Source organism: Convolutriloba macropyga, chromosome 8 (genome assembly GCF_964194025.1).
Source record: "Convolutriloba macropyga chromosome 8, txConMacr16.3, whole genome shotgun sequence".
Taxonomy (NCBI): domain Eukaryota; kingdom Metazoa; phylum Xenacoelomorpha; order Acoela; family Convolutidae; genus Convolutriloba; species Convolutriloba macropyga.
Window position 1 is genome coordinate 1979302 of NC_134475.1, and position 21839 is coordinate 2001140.

Here is a 21839-nt window from a genome sequence, read left to right on the forward strand (position 1 = left end):
GTTTTTTAGACGTACCAAGTCTTGGCCAAGACTTGCATTTTGACTTGCACGTCTAGGCCAATACTTGGCCAAGACTTGCATTTTGACTTGCACGTCTAGGACAATACTTGCATTTAGACTTGAACGTCTAGGCCAATACTTGCATTTAGACTTGCACGTCTAGGCCAAGACTTGCATTTAGACTTGCACGTCTAGGCCAAGACTTGCATTTATACTGACAAGTGTAAAAAGTGACATGATCATAGCTCTGAATCAGTATTGATATAAGACTTGCAATTTGACGTGCCCAGTACTGATATTGACTTGCCGTTCAGTCCGGGAGGTGAACCTACTACACGTGTACGCAGAATGTTGCTGGTTCATATTTAGTATGGCCGGCTTGCATGCTAGAAGCATTGTGAAAAATCAAGTTTTGGATGGAAAAGGCCATTTTTGCTCACAGTTTGCCTATTTTTTTGAAATTTTTAAACAAAAAAAATGTTAATCACACGAGTATGGTACTTTTGTCTTGTGAAAACATACAACATCTACCCAATGCATGAAAAATCATGCGGCTTGACCAACCCAAAAAAATCGCAATATTAAACAGGAAAAAAAGTGCACGTGAGCGTATGAAAAAATAATTATCGCAGGCAAATCGAAAAAGAACAAAATGCGAATGAGCCAGCAACATGCGCTGTTGGCTATTAAAAAACTCTTCAAGGCTACTATATATAAATCTATAGTATAAATTATTATATTACATATCAAACTGTGCAATATTTTCATGCATTGAATGAGTACAAGCTTATAAGAATAGTGAGTTCAGGGGTTAATCAACCGCGAGTAGGGTGAGTGGCAAAACTCCGACAAGCCCGATACGCACCCACAGGCCCCTAATTTAAAACTATTTCTCGAAATTTCTGATTTCCTCATAGTTTTGAAAATTTGAATTACGGAATCAACATTACGGACGAAATACGGTAAATGAGATAAGTTGCTTTTCACTACTGAGATAATTGTTACGGCCAAAATTGTCGCAGCTGTTTTGTGGTAAATTTTCTCGACTAAAGTCGTTTCTTGTTGTGATTCACGGCATCAGGTTATTTGCCGACGTTGGTTTTATTTGTGCGCTCTAATTTGACACATCAACAGGCAGGAACAGGGATAGGCAGAACTATTCAAAAATAATTTGGTGAGTGGACTTTTGTTTAGACATATCGCGAGTACTTTGAGAACAACACACACCACCTCCTCTTCCCCTCCCCAGCGGGTTCTACCAGCAGTCTGGCTGTGAGTAGAGACTACGAGTCATGCCACATGTGGGAGACAGAGTGCTACAGACAGAACAGGACAGACTTCTCTGGGTGTGGGGTGGTCAGTTGCCAGATGGGGTACCACTTCCTCACAAATGGCACTGCAGCTGATAGGGTCACTATGATCAACCAGGTTATCATCCTGTGATGGGAATCCAAGTTGAGGTCTCTGGTCGAAATCATCTCTGATTAGCAATAAGTTGAATTAAGTTCCTTGAAAACAGTTTACAATTAATAACTATAAACGTTTTCAAGAGGTACGTCAGGTAAGCTTTACAGCTCGTTTTAGACCGCCTAGAATTGAGTGGTCTCCGATCAGATCGCCCAGAACGATGCGAACTCTAATCAGACGGGCCAGAAATAAGTTACCTCCGATCAGATCCCGGTCCGAGGATTCTCTCCCTCCCCCCCCCCCCCAAAAAAAACAGGGAAAAGAGTGTAAAAAAATTGCACCCCTATTTACCCACTTAATTAAAAGTGGAAGAGTGCAATTATAAGATGGTAATTATAAAAAATAAAAGTAGAAGGTAGTTGTGAGGATTGATCCCTCCATCTTCCCCCTGTCGAACATGTCACTTTCCTTTTATGCATTAACCACTGCGCCAATTGATACTACGAGCGTATGACGTTTCAATTTGGTTACTATGGTAATTGTGTAAGAGTGTGATTTTTATCAGTCTACACTAAATTGCATTTTTGCAAAGAGTGTAAAAAGAGTGGAAAAAAGAGTGTAAATACTGTGTAATACACTCTTACACTCTTCCCCCGATAAACAGGAGTGGAATACGCGCTACAACATAATCACGGCTAATAAGGAGTGGACTAAGGGTGAAACCACAGCCCGGGATTTAAACTCGATTGTTGTCCAGAATTTTGCGTTTCCAGATGCTGGATTTCACTAAAAAAAACACAATGTGCGTTGGAGGATGTCTACATTTCTGTTTAATTTTGGTTCAATTCGATTGTACACCAAATTCAGTTTCTATTTTTTAGTTTAGATCAACGGACAATTACAACTGATGAACAAAAGTTCCCTAAGTAATAATCACAGAATTAATGAATTAATTTTTGCATGATCGCATTGATTAGTGTAGCGGGGAAAGTTGAGAGGAAGCTAGACTGTGTTCAAACAATTTCAGGCAATAATTAATGAAGATTTAAAAGTACTTCTCTATCTGTTTTAGAACACCTATATAAATAAACTAAACGGCATGACTTCACAAAGAAACATTTAAAGAAGATAAACCACATAAAAGACAGTTAAGATAAATTCCTCTGCTAATCCAATTTTTTGTTTAAAAGATGAACAAAGATGCCGAAAAGGTGGGCAACTTACACACTATTAAAAGCAAATGAAACACGCCAACAAAGCACAAAACTTTTAAGAGTCAGCTTGCTTATCAATATAAATCCCAAGTTATTGCCAAAAGGCTTATATTTCTTGTAAAAACAAATAAATTACACTTAGTTTAAAAGAAAAAATTCATAACCAAATTACTACGTTAGGGCCACCTAAATTTGGCCATAACAATTGGTTTAGTTTTACAGCTTTTAACAGTGCTACACCATGCTAAAATTTTCAAACTGAGCTCAACTTGCTTGATTGTCAAAATCATAATCTCTATAACGCTTGACATTAGAATTCCATTGAGAGAAAAGGTGTGGAAAGGTTCAGAATTATAGATTTCTTCCTAGTGACGTTCCCAGGACACAGAAATAATAAAACTATCAACCCTACGATATGCTATTGAAAACATCAATGTTGACAATTAAATTCGGCTAAAATATCAACATCTATATTGTCAAAACTTCACTTATTAGATAAAGTAGTCAAAAAGTTCTATCATTCAGTTCGCAGAAAATTTAAGTTTAATACGAATAAAATCATACGCAAAAAAAATTTAAATGCTGAAACAAAGACTGGAAGTCAAACTTTTTCTCAGACGAAAAAGTATTTTTATTATTATAAAATCTACTGAAAAGGAACAATTCATTTTTTCAGTAATTATGAGAACGATTTCTTTTACTGTGAAAGTATTCTAAAAGTGTTCTCCGGAAATTTTCTCAAGTTCCAGGGTGCATAATTGCACCAGTTGTAAACCACATACTTTGCTTTTGCAAAAGTTTCTTTTGTTGGAAAAAGATGTTGAAATGGATAATCAATCGCAAACAATTTAAATGCTTAGACAAAGATTACCTTAACAAAAAACGACAAACCTGCAAACAATTAACTGGCAGTTAATTTCTAATTTAATTAATGAAGAAAAAAATCAAAATTTTTTTACTCTTTCGATCTATCCCCACCAATTAAAATGGAATATTAATTGATACAATACTAGTTTTCCAGTTTTTTTGTGATATGTTAAATTTCTCTCCTTTATCACGTTTGATATTAGTAGTAAAATTTGTAGTCTCAAAATACAAACCAAAGGTATCTTTTAAGAGCTACAAAAAGATTTCTCTCCTTTCTCTGAGATGCTTAAACAAAAAGGAAAAGATGACTGAAAAACGGCCTCGCAAATGTATTCGCAAGTTTCGAAAACATATATTGAAACAATTATGCATTTTGAATGTTAGACTGAAAAGTATTTTTTTAAACTTTTTAGAAAATTGAAAAAGCATCGTTCTTCGAAGTACTCTAACAAAAAACTTCAAGATAAAATTATATTAAGAAACTGCAATGATCCCAATAGTCGGATGCCATCAGGTGCAAACAATTGGTTTTATCTTCAAAATTCAATAATCTAAAATCGGCAACCTAAAACAATGTATTGATATAGAACTCTGACTGGTTGAACTGATCGATAGTTTTCATCGCAACGCTGTAAAAAGTTTCTCAAGAGAGATTAACCATAATGAGCTCCACGACCCAAGACAAATATAGGTCAGACGGACTTGGGTCACAGATAAGAGGGTCCGGTGCGACTGAAAGTGTGCCCAAAGTTTCCGTCGCTCCGTTCCGTCTAGTATTCTTTAGTCAATTAAACCTGAGAGGGTCTGAAGAAAGTCGTATAGAACGGTGTAATCTCAGAGATCACATCGGTTTCTTACCACACCGTCTAACAAGTGAAAGATGCTTTTCTCATTGGCCAAATTGTTTCCCTGTTTGTTTTCAGTTTGAGCTTGTTTGTGAGAAGAAGTACCTGAAGAGGGTGTCCAGTTTGGTGTTCATGGCTGGGGTGTTGATGGGGGCTATGCTGATTGGTTACCTCTCTGACAAATACGGCAGAAGAGCCACTATGTTCTCTGTCATTGGCCTACAGGTGCCTATCACAAATCAATACAAAAAATTAAGCGAGAAAAACAGAAAAAAAACAAACCAAATCCAGGTGTTTTTTCTATGTACCGATGAAACTGATCCTTGCACGAAGACAAGTTTAAAATTTTTTGAGCAAATGGTATTCGCCTCAAGGACCTGTTTATTGCAACATTGGGTGAACAGACAAAACAGTCCCAGACAAAACAGTCCCGGACAAAACAGTCCCAAATAGCAAAATATTCCCAGACAAAACAGTCCCAGACAAAATAGTCCCAAGAAACCAGACAAAACAGTCCCAGACAAAATAGTCCCAAAGCCATTATAATAGCTTTTACACGTATGATTTAACAAGCGGATAATTTAATCCCATGTTCGGTTGTGATAGTTTCATATCAAGTCCCATGGGCCGCTGAGGCATGACCATGGCCATTAAGTATGTTAAAACATACGGGTAATAGCGACTGCTAATTTGTTGTCGGATTATTGAACGAACATTTCAAAGTACATTGGGTATAATGGCATTAGGTACATTTTATTTGGGACTATTTTGTCTGGGACTGTTTTGTCTGGTTTCTTGGGACTATTTTGTCTGGGACTGTTTAGTCTGGGAATATTTTGCAATTTGGGACTGTTTTGTCTGGGACTGTTTTGTCTGGGACTGTTTTGTCCGGACACGGCAACATTGACCTACATCAAAACTTAAAACAACAAATTTCTGATATGGAAAATTTAGAGATTTGTTTGAAAATGAGCTTGAAATATTAAAATAATGGCTCGAAAAAAATTGGATTGTAAACCGAATAAACAGTCCATACATAAACATCCCAAAACAAATTAGTCACAAACAAAGCCCTCGCACAGAGCAATGTGTGTCTACCCCTAATAAAGCAAGAATTGAAATTTTTGTGGTAATTTTCGAAACTGTAATGCTACCTTCGGAAAAAAACAAAACACCCATTCAAAATCTTGCAAGAATCTTTCAAGTTCTGAATTCTTGCATAACCACTTGCGTTGAAAAGTTCTATAAATCTTAAAAAATTGCCAGTCAAGGTCAGGAATCGAACCTTCGGCCCCTATATTACTTTCCCCCTTCTCCTCCACTGCACCACCAGTCACTTAGTTTTACTCTACTTCTTTTGTATTTAAAACAAAATGAGACTGACAATACCAACAAAAAACGACGATAATCGACAATTCTTACATCAAAAACCGACAATATCGACGAAAACAACGATAACCGACATTTCTTACATAACAAACCGACGAAATCGACAAAATTCGATGAAAAAAACGACGCTTCTTGAGTCGATTTCGTCGCATTTTCTCAACTCGGACAGAGAAAAGTGTTTATTTAGGTTCTGTTTGGCTTCATTCTTGCATTCATGTACAGCTACGTGAGCTTTATGTGCATGCGGTTCCTGGTGGGAACAACAACCGCTGGGCTCTATCTAGTCATATTTGTTCTGGGTTGTGAGTTGGTGGGACCAAAGTACAGGACATTTGTGGGGCTGGGATACGAAATAACGTTCGGATTCGGATACTTGGGTGAGTTTGTGTAATTCCAATTCCTGGCTATTCCGGCCATTGTGCTGACGCCCCAAAAAATAAAATAAAAATTTTGTTTCCAGAAGCCTGTCAACTGCTGCGTTTCATTTTGAAAACAGTAAATAGTGGAAAATTTTCTAAAGTCAGTTTTGTGATAAAATTTTCTTTCTTGCAATACTAACCTCGGGTGTGAGAGAGATAGAAGAAGTTTCTCAAATAAATTATAAAAAATATTTATTTGAATAATCAGCTCTCATTTAAACAAACAAACTTAAATTCTGCCGGTACCGGAAAAAACTACTTACAAAGACAGTGGCTGATGCTTTCCACCGCAAATTTACGCTCGTTCACTTTTCAACTTCCAATTTAAACGTGAAAAACACTGACAGGAAATTCCAACCAGGGCACCGGCTTTAATCTGCGAAGTTTGTTTCACACGCACAATGTATTAACATAGGATAAGTGAAGTCTGGTAATAACAACCAGTAAATTTACTGAAAAAACTTGGTACCGGTAGAAGATCCTAATGCCTTCTTTGGTCGAAACTTGAGGCAATATAACGCTTTGTTGCTTAAATTTTGTCGTAAAAAGCATAACTTGCAAAATTTACCGTTACAAACTCTCAAAATTAGGTCAAAAACAAAGTTTGGAATTTAACCAATTCTCTAAAAATATTAGAGCTTTCCCAACTATGAAAGGTTATCATTTTGCCATAAAAATGTTAGTTTTCAACAAAATTATAAACCAACTTTGACATTTTTTCTCTGAAACAACGAGCCTGAATACAATGGCTTGTTTTTCTCTATTCAGTAATACTAATGATAGATTAACAAATAATGATGATGATTAAGTATAGGGCTTTTTCACTCTTCGTACACCCAAGAGTGCTTGTCAATATCAGTAAGCCCAAACAATTAGAAACGTCTTTAGCATTGTATTGAACTGTCCAGCGCCTCTCACATCCTTCAAGCGCTGTGGTAGCTCCAAGCCTTTGTCACGGGGTACCTGAAACTTTTGAGCAACTCTGTTGCAACATTTGGATATTCCAAGAGAGATCTCTTCTTATAGAGCGGGCAGCGGATTTACTGCGTCGGTTTGTAACAGGCTGGATAAGTGAATGGGGGCTTTTAGTCGATCAATTTTGCACATCAGCAAAAAAAAAATGTTTATAGCGAACTTCCTGGACTAATGGAAGCCAATAGACCAGGCTGCTTCTGTGAGCCAATAGGCCAGGGTCCAGTAAAAAATCGAGCTGCCGCATTCTGTATCCGATGTAATTTATCCAGAAACACTTGATTTCTTCCACGGTGAACAAAGATGCTATAATCCAAGCAAGAGAGATAAAAACTGCTAGTTGCTTTTGCTGCTTGAAACCTAGGCAATTGCGTGCGTATAGGGTATATAATCCGAAGTTGAAGATAATATTGTCGGCACAATTTGTTCATTCGAGGCTAAAAATTTAAATGTCAACCCAGAAAAGAGTGATTATATCCTTCACAGGCTAAATATTTCCCAATTTGGCTATTGTCATAGGTCAGCAAATCCTCGAAGATTTTGATATGAAGAAACTGACCTCCGTTTTATCAAGGTTCTGGTCAAATTCAGACATAAAATGACTATCATCGGCGTAAAATTGCAGGGGAATGGTCAATTCATCCAATAGTTTTTATACTGGGGAAAAGTACAGAGCAAAAAGAATGGGACCGAGTATATAACCTTGCGGAACACCTAGGGTATTTTTGATTTCACGAGAAAACTTGCCATTCACTATTATCGGCGAAGAACTGTCGAGGGGTTATGTTCCGAAGAACCTCAGGACGGTTTCTGAAAACCAATATTTCCTTCTCAAAATGGATAACAAAATATCGAAGGCCGAGGACAAATCGATTAATAATAGAATTACAACTTTCCCCTGATCAATACTTTTCATGCCAGTCTCCAAGCAGAAATTCATCGAACTTTCAGCGGAATGATTTTTTCTATAGGCTGATTGGTGGAAAGGCTAAAGACCATTCGATGACGAGAGATGTTTTTCCATTTGACAAAGCACATTTTTTTGATAATTTTGGCCACGGTGCTAATATTTGCAAGAGGTCTATAATTTTAAGCTCATTGACGTCCATTTTATTGAAAAAAAGCATAATCACATTATGTTTTAGTTCGTTAGGGAAAAGGCCACTGCACAAAATTCAATTTGTAGCACCCGTAAACGTAACTGGAAACATTTTGATAAGGTGATTCAGGACAGAATAAGCTAAAATTCTGTGGCGCTCTTTTGTTTGAAATTGAGCACATTCTTTTTTCCAATTTAGTAATATCAGGGGCCGAAAATTCAGTCCAAAAACGCGCAGTGTATCTTCAACAGCAGATATCGAATCGTCGAAACTTCTTCTTATGTTTCCAGCTACATTTTGTTGGAAAGCGTTGAATTTGTCGGCTAATACAGACATATCTTTTTAGCTCAGGTAAACTTAGAGCACGGTTTTTGAAAATCTGGCAATGAAATTAGCTGGAATTAATCTGGCGAGTCTCCGAAAAGTAGTCATTTCGCTTTCTGGCCAGGAGTTCTTCATAAAACAGTAAATGTGACCGAAAGCTTACTTCATTTTCTGTTCTGGCATTTTTGCATAACCTTTGCACAAGTCTACGCTTCAATCTTTTTTGGGGCGCTTCGCTTGTACTTCAAATGACTTGAAAGGAACGAGGTTTTTCTACAGTATTCCAAAACTTTGTATAAGTGGAATAAAGAGTGCACTAAAGTCGCCGTCCAACATGATGCCAGAGATTTTCTTTTTTTCTTCAAATAAGATGGCAAGTTCGGAAAATTCAATCAATTTCCACTTGCAATCTTCTGGCCAGAAGTTCTTCGTGAAAAACATTAAATGTGACTCAATTTCTGAGTGTCAAAATACTACAGCACAATAATCAGACGCCATATTTATCTCAATGCTTAATCCCGAAATCTCTTCTTCTTTGGATAAAACTCGATCTAAAACATGGCCTTACGCAGTAATTGAGTTGTCGACAGAGCTGAACGAATCCATTTCATTGACCAAAGAAAGATAGGTATTTCAAACTGTTTGGATTCTTCTTGTTCAATGGTATGATGATATATCCCATAACGTAACACGTCGCACAGTTCAAGCAAGCCAGTCAACGTTAATAAATTTGATATATTTATTAAAAAAAACATGTAATTGAACCAGTCGGTGGTCTGAAAAAACTATAAAAAAATTTCAATTTCCGACCCAGAGCAACTTCAGCACATAAGTACTCCCGAACAAACGAAATTTGTTAAGAAGCCTCTTTAACTTAAAGACTTCTCTTGAAGAAGAGAGAAATCCCGCATCCCCGAAGTTCATTCCGCTTTCTGTTGACAGCTTCTTATGTATAACCAGCAGCTAAATCTATACAAAACTGAGTGAAGTCAGTCAGCCAGATTTCAGTAACTGAAAATGGTGGAAAATCATGAAGCAGTAAAAATCTGTCTACGAACTCAGCTTTAGTGCAGATCGACCTAGCGTTCCACAGGCGGCATACATAATTGTGCTTTTGTAGTTACGTTTCTTCTGACGTTGAGGGTATTTTAGGCATCTGTAGACAGCAACATGCTTCCTCATACGGAAAATATTGGCGGAGGATAACACTTTCAGGCAAATTTTCCCTTCGTTCAACTCTTTCCGATTTGTCTCCAGAGATAATAATGTGGTATGATCTCAGTAACTTGGTACGAGTTGCTAATTCATGATTGGTTGAAAATTTTGATTATTGCAGTTGTTCATCATGACATCAATGGTGACAGTTTCCGAAACACGGCTGATGAAATAATGCCGTCTAGGAGGTAACTGTGCCTTCGGTTTTACTTCTTGGAAGTTTGCAACTTGCTTCCCACCTTGGACAACCATGACTTCAGTTACCGACTTTTTTCCTTTCTTTGAGTCATCGCTGCACAAGTTAGTAGTGCTATCTCTGCGTTTACTGTTGTTCATGGTGAACAATTGTATAGCAGGGCTAATAGGAGATGTTTCTGAGGTTTTGACCTTCTTCCATGGGTCATTTGAAGTTGTCAAGTCAACCTCAGTATTTTCAGTAAAAATTTCGTCTGGTTCTGGTTTAACAACTTGTTTCAGTTCCGCTAATTCAATTTCAATTTTGTCAATCTTACTCAGGTGGGTATTCAAATTTGAAAATATTTAAGTATATCAACAATACTTAGCTTCGAGAAGTTCAGACACATTCATCTAACGTTTCCACATTTCGGTTGAAAGTCGAACTTCTCAAATTTCGTACTGAGTCCAGCAGTTGCACACAGGTTGAGTTCCTATCCAGCTAATCGTAACACAACAGGCAAGATTAAGGGTCGTGACTACGGCCAGTCCCCATCATCATTTTCAAGATATGAAAAACGCTATTTAATGAGTATGAGTGGAAAACAAATAGTATTTAAATCAAAATTGTTCAAGTAAGAGGGCAAAAAAACAGTCTCGGGTAAGCGCTATCGGAAGTATTATGCGCTTTAACCTTTTATCAATTCAACTATCACCCTCTGGTTTAGGTAAGTTGCTTTGTTTGCCCAATTCTTTTGTCTAACAAGAATACTTCTGGGATTTGGGTGAAGAAGAATCGTCGAGAAAATGATGGTGACTCAAAGCTGGAACCTTCATTAACAATTTTCTTTTTTTTTTTGCTTTTATTATCTTTTTCTCGCTAAATCCATAACAATGCAATGAATTTTTTATCAAGATAACTTCTAAAGTACTTCACAGGTGTTTTTCCTAGCAGATGTTCAGCAATTTGAAATAGCAAAATTGTTACAAAATTGCATATTCTTTCCATTGTAATCCTTTATTTAAACTGATCCTTGTTGTAGAAGTTGAACGAGAGAAGTCCTCAATTATTTTCTGTGACCCTGACACGGACATCCGTTCTGTGACTGTACTAAAAACTACGCAGATATTTAGCTCTTCCAAAAAATTGAATCTATTCCCCCCCCCCCTCCCCTCCCCCTCCCCCTCCCCCTCCCCCTCCCCCCCCCCCCCCCACAGCTTAGTAAGCATAAATCTTTTCTGACCCCCAGGCGCAGGTGATATTTTCTTACATAGTAACGTGCTATATAACAACATATAATTCGTAACTGGGGTGATAAAAAACACTGGGGCCCGAAATAGAATAGATCCAAAAAATCTTATTGTCAGTAAAGAACTTTACTGGTCGTAAAGCGTCATTGCCAAAAGAAAAGGCAAAATTGTTGATTTTTTAAAATAAATAATAAAAAATATTTTCGTTGCAGTTCTGGCAGCTCTGGGTTACTTCATCCAGAACTGGAAGACATTCCAGATTTCAATCTCCCTCTCTTCTGTCCTCCTTTTCCTCTACTGGAAGGCCATTCCCGAATCACCCCGCTGGCTCATCATCACTGGCAACCTCAAGAAGGCATCAGAGGTCGGTCCAAACACGCGACTTCCTATTGCTGTCACTTTACTCAAGATTCAGATCAGACATGACGCTCGTTTGTACAATGGCAATAAAAAGACATAAAAAGTTGGATCTTTTCCGTTTGTGCCCCCCCCGCCCCCCAGTACGTTATGCAACCCCAATTTACAGAGCAGGTGCCATTACATAGTATTTCATTATGTAAAAATATGGCACGTGAGTTTGGGGTGCAAATAATATGCATACCCACTAAGCGGGGGGGGGGGGGGGAAACTGAAAAGAGCGATTAAGGGGCATAAACCCTATTTTAATGTTTAGCCATCAAATTGACAACAAAAACCCATAAGGGACAATTAAGTAATGGTTAAGTGACTCTGTTTGAAGTCACTGAGAACTTCTGGCGTTTATCGAGAACCACGAAGCCAGAATTTCAAAGTGACTTCTGCAGAGTCACTTAACCATGCTTAAAACACGAAACGCGCATGTTTCAAAATGACGAAAGTCGACGAAATTCAACTTCTGGCCAAGTAGCAACTTCTGGCATTTTAAATTCTGGCACTGCAGACTTTCGGCATTTGAAAATGTGCACGTGAGTGTTTTAACGAAAACGAATATTTAGTTTTCCACAGAACCCTCATTTCAGATTATCCAGAAGATGGCAAAGGAGAACGGAGTAGTTCTGGGCCAGGAGCTCAAAAATAAGTTCCAGAGTGATTCCGAACTCATGCAACAGGAGAAGGCCAAAATGGGGGGCAAGGGAGGAGAGGGGAAAGGAAAAAAGGGGGAAGAAGGTCAGGGTGGAGGTGGATTTGGAGGATTGGGAAACAAGGATGACACAATGAGGGGATCCAGACTGTCCTCTGTGACTGGGGACACTGCTGTCACTTCTGCATTGATGAGTTCTAGCACGTCTGTACTCGACCTGCTCAGGTAGGACGGACGCTATATTCATAGTCAGTGCTGAATAGACTTTGGACAAGAATCCGGGTTGCTTGCATTAACACCCCCCCCCCCCCCGCAGTAAGTTTTGAAAGCCAAAAGTCTGCGGTGGCAGATTTCACAACGCCAGAAGTTACTAAATGTAATGCCAAAGCTAAAAATCAGAAGTTTAACAATTCGTGTTTTAAACCCGTGTCAAAAAAGGCGCGAGCAAAAACCTCGATTTTTTTCTGGTGCAAGGTAGCAACATCTTGTTTGGGTTTTTTAAGTTATTGATTGGAGCTGTAAAAATTTTACAACAAAAATCCAAGAAATTAGTGGCATTCCACCTGATATTGATCCAAAAATGGCAAAAATTAAAATAACTGACCAAATGCTTTGGTATTTTATCAAAAAATTTTCATTAATTAATCGAAATGTGACCATTTTTTATTAGAATTCGGTCCACAAAAAAATAGCAGGAAAAATGGAACTTTTACATAGGTGCGTCTTTTTTTTATCAGACTTCGTGTCTGTGGGGTTCATTTTGAGTGAGAGCAAATCTTTAAATTGCTAAAAGAGCCGGTTAACTGATTGCTCCAGACAATGTTTGCATGCACAATCCCATAAAAAGGCAAACACGTTTGTTACAGTACCAAAACTGCGACAAAATAGGTTTCTATTGACATACAGTCAACAAGAGGTAATTTATGGCCATTTTTTTCTGTTGTTGCATTCTTAAAATGACTGTCACTTCCTTGATTTGAGCACATTTATGAGATCATTTTTCTGGCTTCTATTCTAATCCAAAAATTCTAAGCACTTTCAGGCCAGAAACCAGTCTATTCTTACATCCGCACGCAATTTGTTCCAGCCATTTCTTGAAGATCTTGAAATCAAACTCTATTTATTTTTTGCATTTATTTTTTTTCGATTTTGAATCTTTATTTTATCTATCATATTTTATATCGTGGGCCAAATTTAATCAGTTGAAGATCGCAACCCGGAAAGGGTTTCCTGAACTCACTTTTCAAATCGCTAAGCAGTTATGGGTTTTTGCCAGATTGTCATCTTTCTCCGTATTTGAAAACTTTTCAACTGGTCTCAAAAGACGTTTGTAGCAATTATTGTCTTGTAGTCTTCTCATATGCAATTTTTTGTTGGCTTTATTTTTCGTCCCACGCTTCTGATTTTTTTTGTCGTCAAGAAGGAATGGGTGATTTAGTTTGAGAGGTATAATAAATTATCAAGCACTTTCGTCATGGGAAACAAATCAATATTCTAATTCCCCGTCAACAGAGAGCCACTGAACATCATGTTTAAGCGACTAAATCACCATGTTTTAACGGTCCACTTTAACGCGAAAAGCGACTGGCAATAGTTGGATTTAATTCTGGGTCTGTGGGCTAAGATGCAGAAGCGCAATAAGTTGAGCTAAAGTGGAATAGATAGTAGTGGATAAAACAAGGGATTCAACCACCAGTAAAATTTGTCCCTTTCTCCTAACGCTAATCGCGCGTGTCGAATCGGGCCAAAATTTACTGTTTGTTGAATCCCTTGTTTTATCCACTACTATATATTAGCTCTAAATTCACTTCTTTTATATTTTAAATCTATCATTTCTTGTCTCACTAAGTGCAAACCACTAGAACAGAGTTAAGCTGGTAATTAACTGTTATCAGACGGATAGTTTGGGTTCTATCCCCACCAACTCCAGTGGACGTCCCCAGATACTAGTATAAAAAATCAGTGAAACTGCTTCGCAGATGAGACCGTGTAAAAAGCACGTAAAACCAACTTGCGAAAAACTTGAACAAAAATTGAAAGAAATATTAAAATAATAAAAGTTTTCATATATCCCCTAATCAATATTTAATCAATCTAAAACTAAAACTTCCTGTCTCACTTGGTGTAGTGGTTAATTCATCGAGTCTAGTTGAGTTGCTTTAGCAAACGGAAGGTTTGGGGTTCCTTCCTCACTGACTCCAGTGAACGTCCCCCGACTTAGTTTTATAGTAATGAATTACTATGAAACTAAGTGAGATAAAAAAAAAACCAAATTCACAGTTCTTAAAAAGGATAATCCCTGCTGTGAGACTGTATATGGGACACACTGTGATGGGTATACAGTCAAAAACACTGAGATCGGCGGAAAGACAGTGATTAGTGTTTTTCTATGTCTTCTTGAAAATTATACTTATAAACATGCTCTCTGAATTGATTTCTAGTGTGACCATATCTATATCTATGAAGATAAATACATAGTCTACATTTCCTATTTCTAACTCTATATAATGATATATGTTTTTAAACGTTACACATACTACATGTTAGATATTGATCAGGATCAGAATAATGATATCCCAAATGTTCTATATAATCTTTTACTTTAACCATATTTTTACAAACATAACAAGAATATTCTAATTCTTTACAATTACTACAACATTCTTTCCCCGTTTTATTTATACACTTTTTGCATTTTATTTTCATTTTTCGAAATATTATTTTTTGATTATTTCCCTAAAAAAATACCTCATGTCTCAATCAACTAATACTAGTGTCATAAACTTCTGCGATGTCTGTAATCTATCCTTTGAATCAAAGAAGGCTTTATACAGGCATCAATCATGCGATCTCAAACATAAGGAACTATTGGAGAAAATGTTTTTGTCTGAAGAAGAGGAAATCTCGAAGAGGGTGTATAATCCGGATGAAGATGATTATATTATTAAAACTAAACCAGCCACCAAACCTAAAACTAAAACTGAAGAGGATATCTACACCAGAATTAAGTATGAATGTAAAGAATGTCATGAAGAATTTAGAAGTAAAGTAGCTCTAACTACTAATTCATATAGTCACAGTCGCATGTATCTAGAAAACACAGAAGACTTCGATATAAACTAAAGTCAGAACATGAGAGAATTTTATATTACTAATAAAGGTGGGAATTACATTGAAGATATAGATGAAGCAACTAATTACTCTTAAGAAGAAATTAAAAACTGTTACCAGTTCAGAAAAGTGAAGAGTTTTAAATTTAAGATCACGGCTGAATGTGATAATAAGAAGAGAACCAAAGAAGAAGTTAAAACTACTAAAATTTTCTTCAATACTGATTATATTAATAATAATGCAATATATGAATATGGTGACTTCAATCGGTGGCTAGATTTTGAAAAGGAAATATATGAAGGTTATGGTTATGATTTTAAGTTTCTTGGAATAAGAAGTATTCAGTTAAACATTGAACCAACTAAAACGTCTATTGGTAGTTATATAGATTTACCTCCTGATCTCAAAAACTCTAAATCGATATTAAATATACGTAGTTATAAATACAATTGCTTACAACTAACTATAACTGCTTGGCTACGTCCCGCCCAACACCACGCAACTCGAGAAAGTAAATATGTAGATAAACTAATTGAAGCAAGACAACAACATGAAGATGATTTTGCTTATATAATAAGAATACAGAAATTGTACAATATTAATATTTGGGTATACACACCTTGTGGTAATGGTAAAATAGAACTGTTTAAACAAGTGGATGATTTTAATAAAGATAGAAAAGATGTAAGAATAATAGTTTGGAGTAATGGTCAAATAGAACACTGTGCCCTAATAAAAAAAATAGAAACCTTGTTAGAACGACCAAATAAAAACAACATTGAATATTATTATTGTGATAGGTGTACCTATTGGTTTAACTCACAAATTAAATATGATAAACACGAATGCAGCACCTCATTCAAACCAGCGATTGTTTGTCCTAAGAAAAAACATATTACTTTTATAAATGAACACAAACGTCAGAATATAAAAAATATTATAACTGCCGATATAGAATGTTGCATTGTTGAAGTAACAACTAATGACTGTAAATATGTAATAGCTGAACATATTCCAATAGTTGTGGGTTACACCTGGCAAGGTAACTTCAAACACTACTTCGGTCTAGGCTGCATCAATAGATTTGCTAGAGATCTGTTAGAGATAGAAACTGAGAATAATTTCAAGCGCAACAAACAAATGATATTCACAGAAGAAGATAAATTATATCATGAAACTAATAACACTTGTCATACCTGTAGTAAAACATGTATTAATAAAGTAAGAGATCATTGTCATGAAACTGGTAAATATAGAGGACCAGCATGTAGTATATGTAATCTAAGATACAAACAACAAAACTTCATTCTAGTAATATTCCATAATGGCTCTGGCTATGACTTCAACCTACAAAACAGTGAACTCTTTAAACAGAATAATGATAAAAGAAAAGTAGATAACATACCACTAGCTGCTGGTAAATCTAAGATGTTTAGCATTGGTTGTCTCAAATTCTTAGACAGTTTTAACTTCTTAGCTATGCCTCTAGATCAAATGGCAAAGATATACGGATGTAAAACTAAAACATTATATCCATATGAATACTTTGGTTTGGATGATTATGACAGCGAAGCTGCCAATGGTAGCAAAACTACCTACCAAGAAGTTATAGGTAATCTAAAAATAGAAGACTTTAAATCCTCTCTACATAATAAATTACCAACACAAGAAGAAGTAGATAACTTTAATAAAAAAAACAGTAATAAAACTGGTAAAGATCTAATTATAGAGTATTTACAAAATGATGTGGAAATATTAGACTGTTGCATGAATGAATATGTTAAACTAAGTATGAAAGAATTCAAGCTAAACCCACTACATTACGTTAGTCTCCCGGGTTATAGTTTTGATTGTTGGTTAATGTCAAGCGGTGTAACATTAGATACATTACAAGATAAACAAATGCTAGATGATTTTGTTGGAGCAAAGCGAGGTGGAATATGCGGAATAATGGGTGATAGATATATAAATATTAGTAATACTAATACTAATGCTAATATTAATGATAATACTAATACTAATATCAATACTAATACTAATACTAATACTAGTCCTAATACTAATACTAATCAGGGAACCTGATACTAATGATAAAGTTATTAATAGAAATATATGGTAAATAGACGCAAACAACCTATATGGTTATGCAATGATGCAAAAGTTACCTTATAAGGATTTTGAGTTTATTACTACTACTACTCTAGATGTAATATTGAATACTCCAGATGATAGTGATCATGGTTACTATATAGTTTGTGAAATTGATTATACTAATGAATGTAAAGAGAGAACAGAACAGTTAGCACTAATGCCTAATAAAAGAAAGATAAATGATAATGAATTGGGATATCAAGAAAGCGAGAAAAGTAAATCAAGATCAGGGAAACTGCTTCAAAGATCAGAGAAATTAATCTTCGACCAAAACAACAAAACAGAATATATGGTTCATTATAGGATGTTAAAGTTCTATGTTAAGATGGGAGTAAAAGTAACCAAAATAAATAGAGTAATTAAATTTAAACAAGATTATATATGTAGCGATTATATACAAAACAATACAAATAAAAGAGCAACAGCTAAAACTGAAGCAGAAAAGGATGTAAGGAAATTAATGAATAACTCATTATATGGAAGAATGTGCATGAATCTTCTACACTTCTTTCAAAGCAAATTCTTGCATGATGAAGAAAAGATAATGAAAAGTGTAAGTAAACCAACATTTAAGAATATAACTAGATATAGAGATTATAGCCAAATTGAATATATAAAGAAAAAAATAGAATATGATTTTCCAGTATATGTAGGTGTAACTATCTTGGAATTAAGTAAATTACACATGTATGATGTATTCTATAATATTCTACAACCATCCCTCAAAGATCTAACACTTCACTATATGGATACGGACAGTTTCGTATTAAGTTATAGTGAAGGTAAAGTTAGTGATGAGCATATGAACTTAAGTAATCTAGACATACCTATAAAAACTAATAATAAAGTCCCCGGCAAGCTTAAGCACGAGCTGGGAAGTACGATTATTGAGGAATTTATAGCATTGTCCCCCAAAACATATAGCTTCAAAAATTATCCTAAAAACACTAAAGAAAAAGGAATAAAGAAGCATAATAATGCTAGGCACACAGATTATTATGATGCATTAATGAATAATACACAGAGAACAGTAGATGAATGTAGAATACAAAAAGTTGGCGATAACATGACAACAACAAAAACAAGTAAGATTAGTCTAAACACATTTGATGATAAAAGATTTTATGTAAATAATATTAAAAGCTATCCTAATGATGAGAATCTATATCTATTCAAAAGAGATTTAATAAAAATGGTCCACCAAGCATCATTAGATGGAGACAAAGACCTACTGGTTAATAATATTCTGGAACTAACCATTAATGATGATAGAAAGTTAATTGAAGTTGCTATTATATTATATAACGAGCTTTGCTAATTTTTATAATAAATAATTATAGACCTAATTCATTCATTACATCCATATGGTTGGTAGTTAGTATATTTTGAATCATTATCTGAGCCATATAATTTTCCATAGTGTCTCCCATGATTGTATTCTTATGTAGTGTAGCTCCAGCTATTATATTTTTATTATATTCTAGAAATTTTATTATCTTCTTAGCCCCATCTACATATTTAGAATAAGTTGCAATTATTAAGTCATCATGATTTGGTTCCTTAATATGATCAATAAACTCATCTATAGTATTACAACGTCTTTTACAAGCTAAACATCTTTTTAGATTAAGAGAGAAGCTATTTTCATTATCCATTTTTTACTCTTATTAAAATTTTTCAATACATATAAAATGACTAAGCTAGATGAACTTATAGAATTAAACTATCTAGAAAAACTAAACAGAAAGAACAGATTAGAAGATAAATTAAAACAACAAGAACATTACGGTGAAATAGAAGAGTTATTTGATCCTTTAACTAAAACACTAAATACAAACAATGAACAGAATCTAGCATTAAGTGAACAAACATTAAGAGCAATAGATTGGCAAAATCAAGAGTTAGACAAACAAAATAAGATGATTGGTGAAACTGCTTCGCAGATCGAGCAAGTTACCAGTTTAATGAAAATGCTTCCAAGATGGGTGAAACGTTAAAAGGGACCATAAAGCAAACCCAAGATATAGCACCAGTTTATGTTGATACAAAAACAGCCATACTTCTTCATGACATGGGGGCTGAAACTAATCCTCAATCAAAATTAGAACTCGTAGATTTACCTAGTAGGAGATATAAAATGAATGGTGTTGATATAATTCTAGAGCAGGGTGCATTTTTAGTTAGGGATAATGTATATGAGTTTTCAGAAAGTTTTACTGATTTTCTTACTAAATCAAATGAACATATGATGATAAGGTTGAGGAAGATGACAACAAAATTAAAAGGTTTTTAAAGGATATTAGATATGATTTAGGAAAAGGGGATAAGAAAAGCGCTAGATATAGAACAATAAAACGTATAATGGATGTAAGAGATGATATATTTGGCAGGGGATTAAATGGCGACCCAAATAATTTAGTAGAAAGACTAGAATTATTAATACTAGAAACAAAATCTGGTCATGATGGGTTATATGATGAAATGCTAGATATATCTAAGCAACTACTATCTATGAATATTATTAATCAAAACCAACTAGATAATTTTGTTTTTAATTATGGTAAATAGGTGAAACCATGACTACGTCCATCAGGGAACCTGCTTCGCAGATGACTACGTCCATAAAAAATGTGGAAAAACAACAACAACAACTAGCTAAAGAAGTATTCAGTCCTCAAATAACAAAGTTTAAAAGACAAAGAATAATACCACTATATAAAGATGAAACATGGTCAGCTGATTTAATTGATAAGTCATCTCTAAGTAAATACAATAATAATTATAAGTTTATATTAACAGTTATAGATAAATTCACAAAATATGCATGGGCTATTCCTTTAAAGAATAAATCTGGTTTATCTATAACTAATGGTTTTAAAACAATCCTATCAGAAGGACGAAAACCAGAAAAGTTATGGGTAGATAGAGGTAGTGAGTTTTACAATAAAACATTTAAATCTTTACTTAAAGAATATGGAACCGGCAAAGCCGCTTCAAGGATAGAACTATATTCTACTTATAATGATTTAAAGGCTGTGTTTATAGAGAGATTTAATAGAACATTATTACACATAATAAATAAACCAATGTTCATCAACGGTGACGGTAATTGGGTAAATATATTAAATGATGCTGTTGTAACATATAACAATAACATTCACTCAACAATTAATATGACACCAGTTGACGCTTCTAATAATCTTGATAAAGTTAAATACTATATCAGTGAAACTGCTTCGCAGATTAAATCTACCAAAGCAACACCATAATTTAAAGTTGGTGATTATGTTAGAAATGCAGATAAACGTAATATCTTCTCTAAAGGTTACATTTCTAATTGGAATAGAGAATTGTTTAAAGTGAATGAAGTTCTAAAAACACATCCACCAACATATAAAATAGAAGATATTAATGGAGAGATAATAGAAGGTAAATATTATGAACAGGAACTATTGAAATCCGAGTTTGATTTTGAATCTAATAATAAGGTTTTGGAATCATTAAATATATTTCTAAATATAAATAATGACAAGAAATAGATTTAACCAAGCGAAACGTCATATAGGGAATGGAAACAACTTAACACTAAGTAAGGCTCGTGGGTTATTCCTAGAAGATAATGATGATATTGATATGAAGGATACCTATAAAATTACAAATGTTCATCCTCCTAGAGATGAAAAAGATATTGTTAATAAAGAGTATTGTGACAATAACTTATTATCCTCTTCTAATAAAAGGTAGAAACATTTTAGGTAGAAACATAACTGAACTAAGAAAGGGTGACTTTGATAAAGTTACAACTAAAACATTACAACTAAAAGAAACACAAGTTAATGAAGAACTAATTAATGAGTTTATTGAATCAACAAATGAAGTCAGAAATACTGTTATGTTTTGTAATAAAGTTGCTGCAGATACTATCTCTAAATATAATCAATTAAAGCAAGAATTTGATAATAATGAATTTAATCAGATTATAACTAACATACACATAGATGAAATGTTTACTAACGGTCTGAGAGAAATGAAAGAATACAATAAATCTCTTAGAGGTGTTATAGTACAATATATAATTGCTATACTTTTACAAAGTAAGTTACTTGATAATAAAGAGAAAGACAGACTTGAGATGCATTATAGTTTTAATCAAGAAGATATAATGAAAGAAATAGAAAGAATTTGTACTAATGAAAATAAGCAAAGCAAGGACCAATCCAACAGCACCGAGTGAGAGATTACTATATCCAGATTTGTCATCAGTATCAGAAAGATTGATATATGAAAAGATTCAATAATAATAAATTTAACAACAATATTAACATTATAAAAGATATTAG

General features: G+C 34.7%; 1 protein-coding gene across 4 annotated transcripts in view; it reads left to right on the plus strand.

Moving 5' to 3' along the window:
• Nucleotides 1-21839, plus strand: part of LOC142343857 (organic cation transporter protein-like) — a 44004-nt gene that overhangs the window by 10860 nt on the left and 11305 nt on the right. For all 4 annotated transcript variants that reach the window (XM_075395223.1, XM_075395224.1, XM_075395225.1 and 1 more), the window contains exons 3-7: nucleotides 1195-1428; nucleotides 4412-4558; nucleotides 5910-6099; nucleotides 11390-11541; nucleotides 12176-12462. In XM_075395223.1, coding sequence (XP_075251338.1) covers nucleotides 1195-1428; nucleotides 4412-4558; nucleotides 5910-6099; nucleotides 11390-11541; nucleotides 12176-12462 — 1010 coding nt within the window. The remainder of the gene's footprint in view (nucleotides 1-1194; nucleotides 1429-4411; nucleotides 4559-5909; nucleotides 6100-11389; nucleotides 11542-12175; nucleotides 12463-21839) is intronic.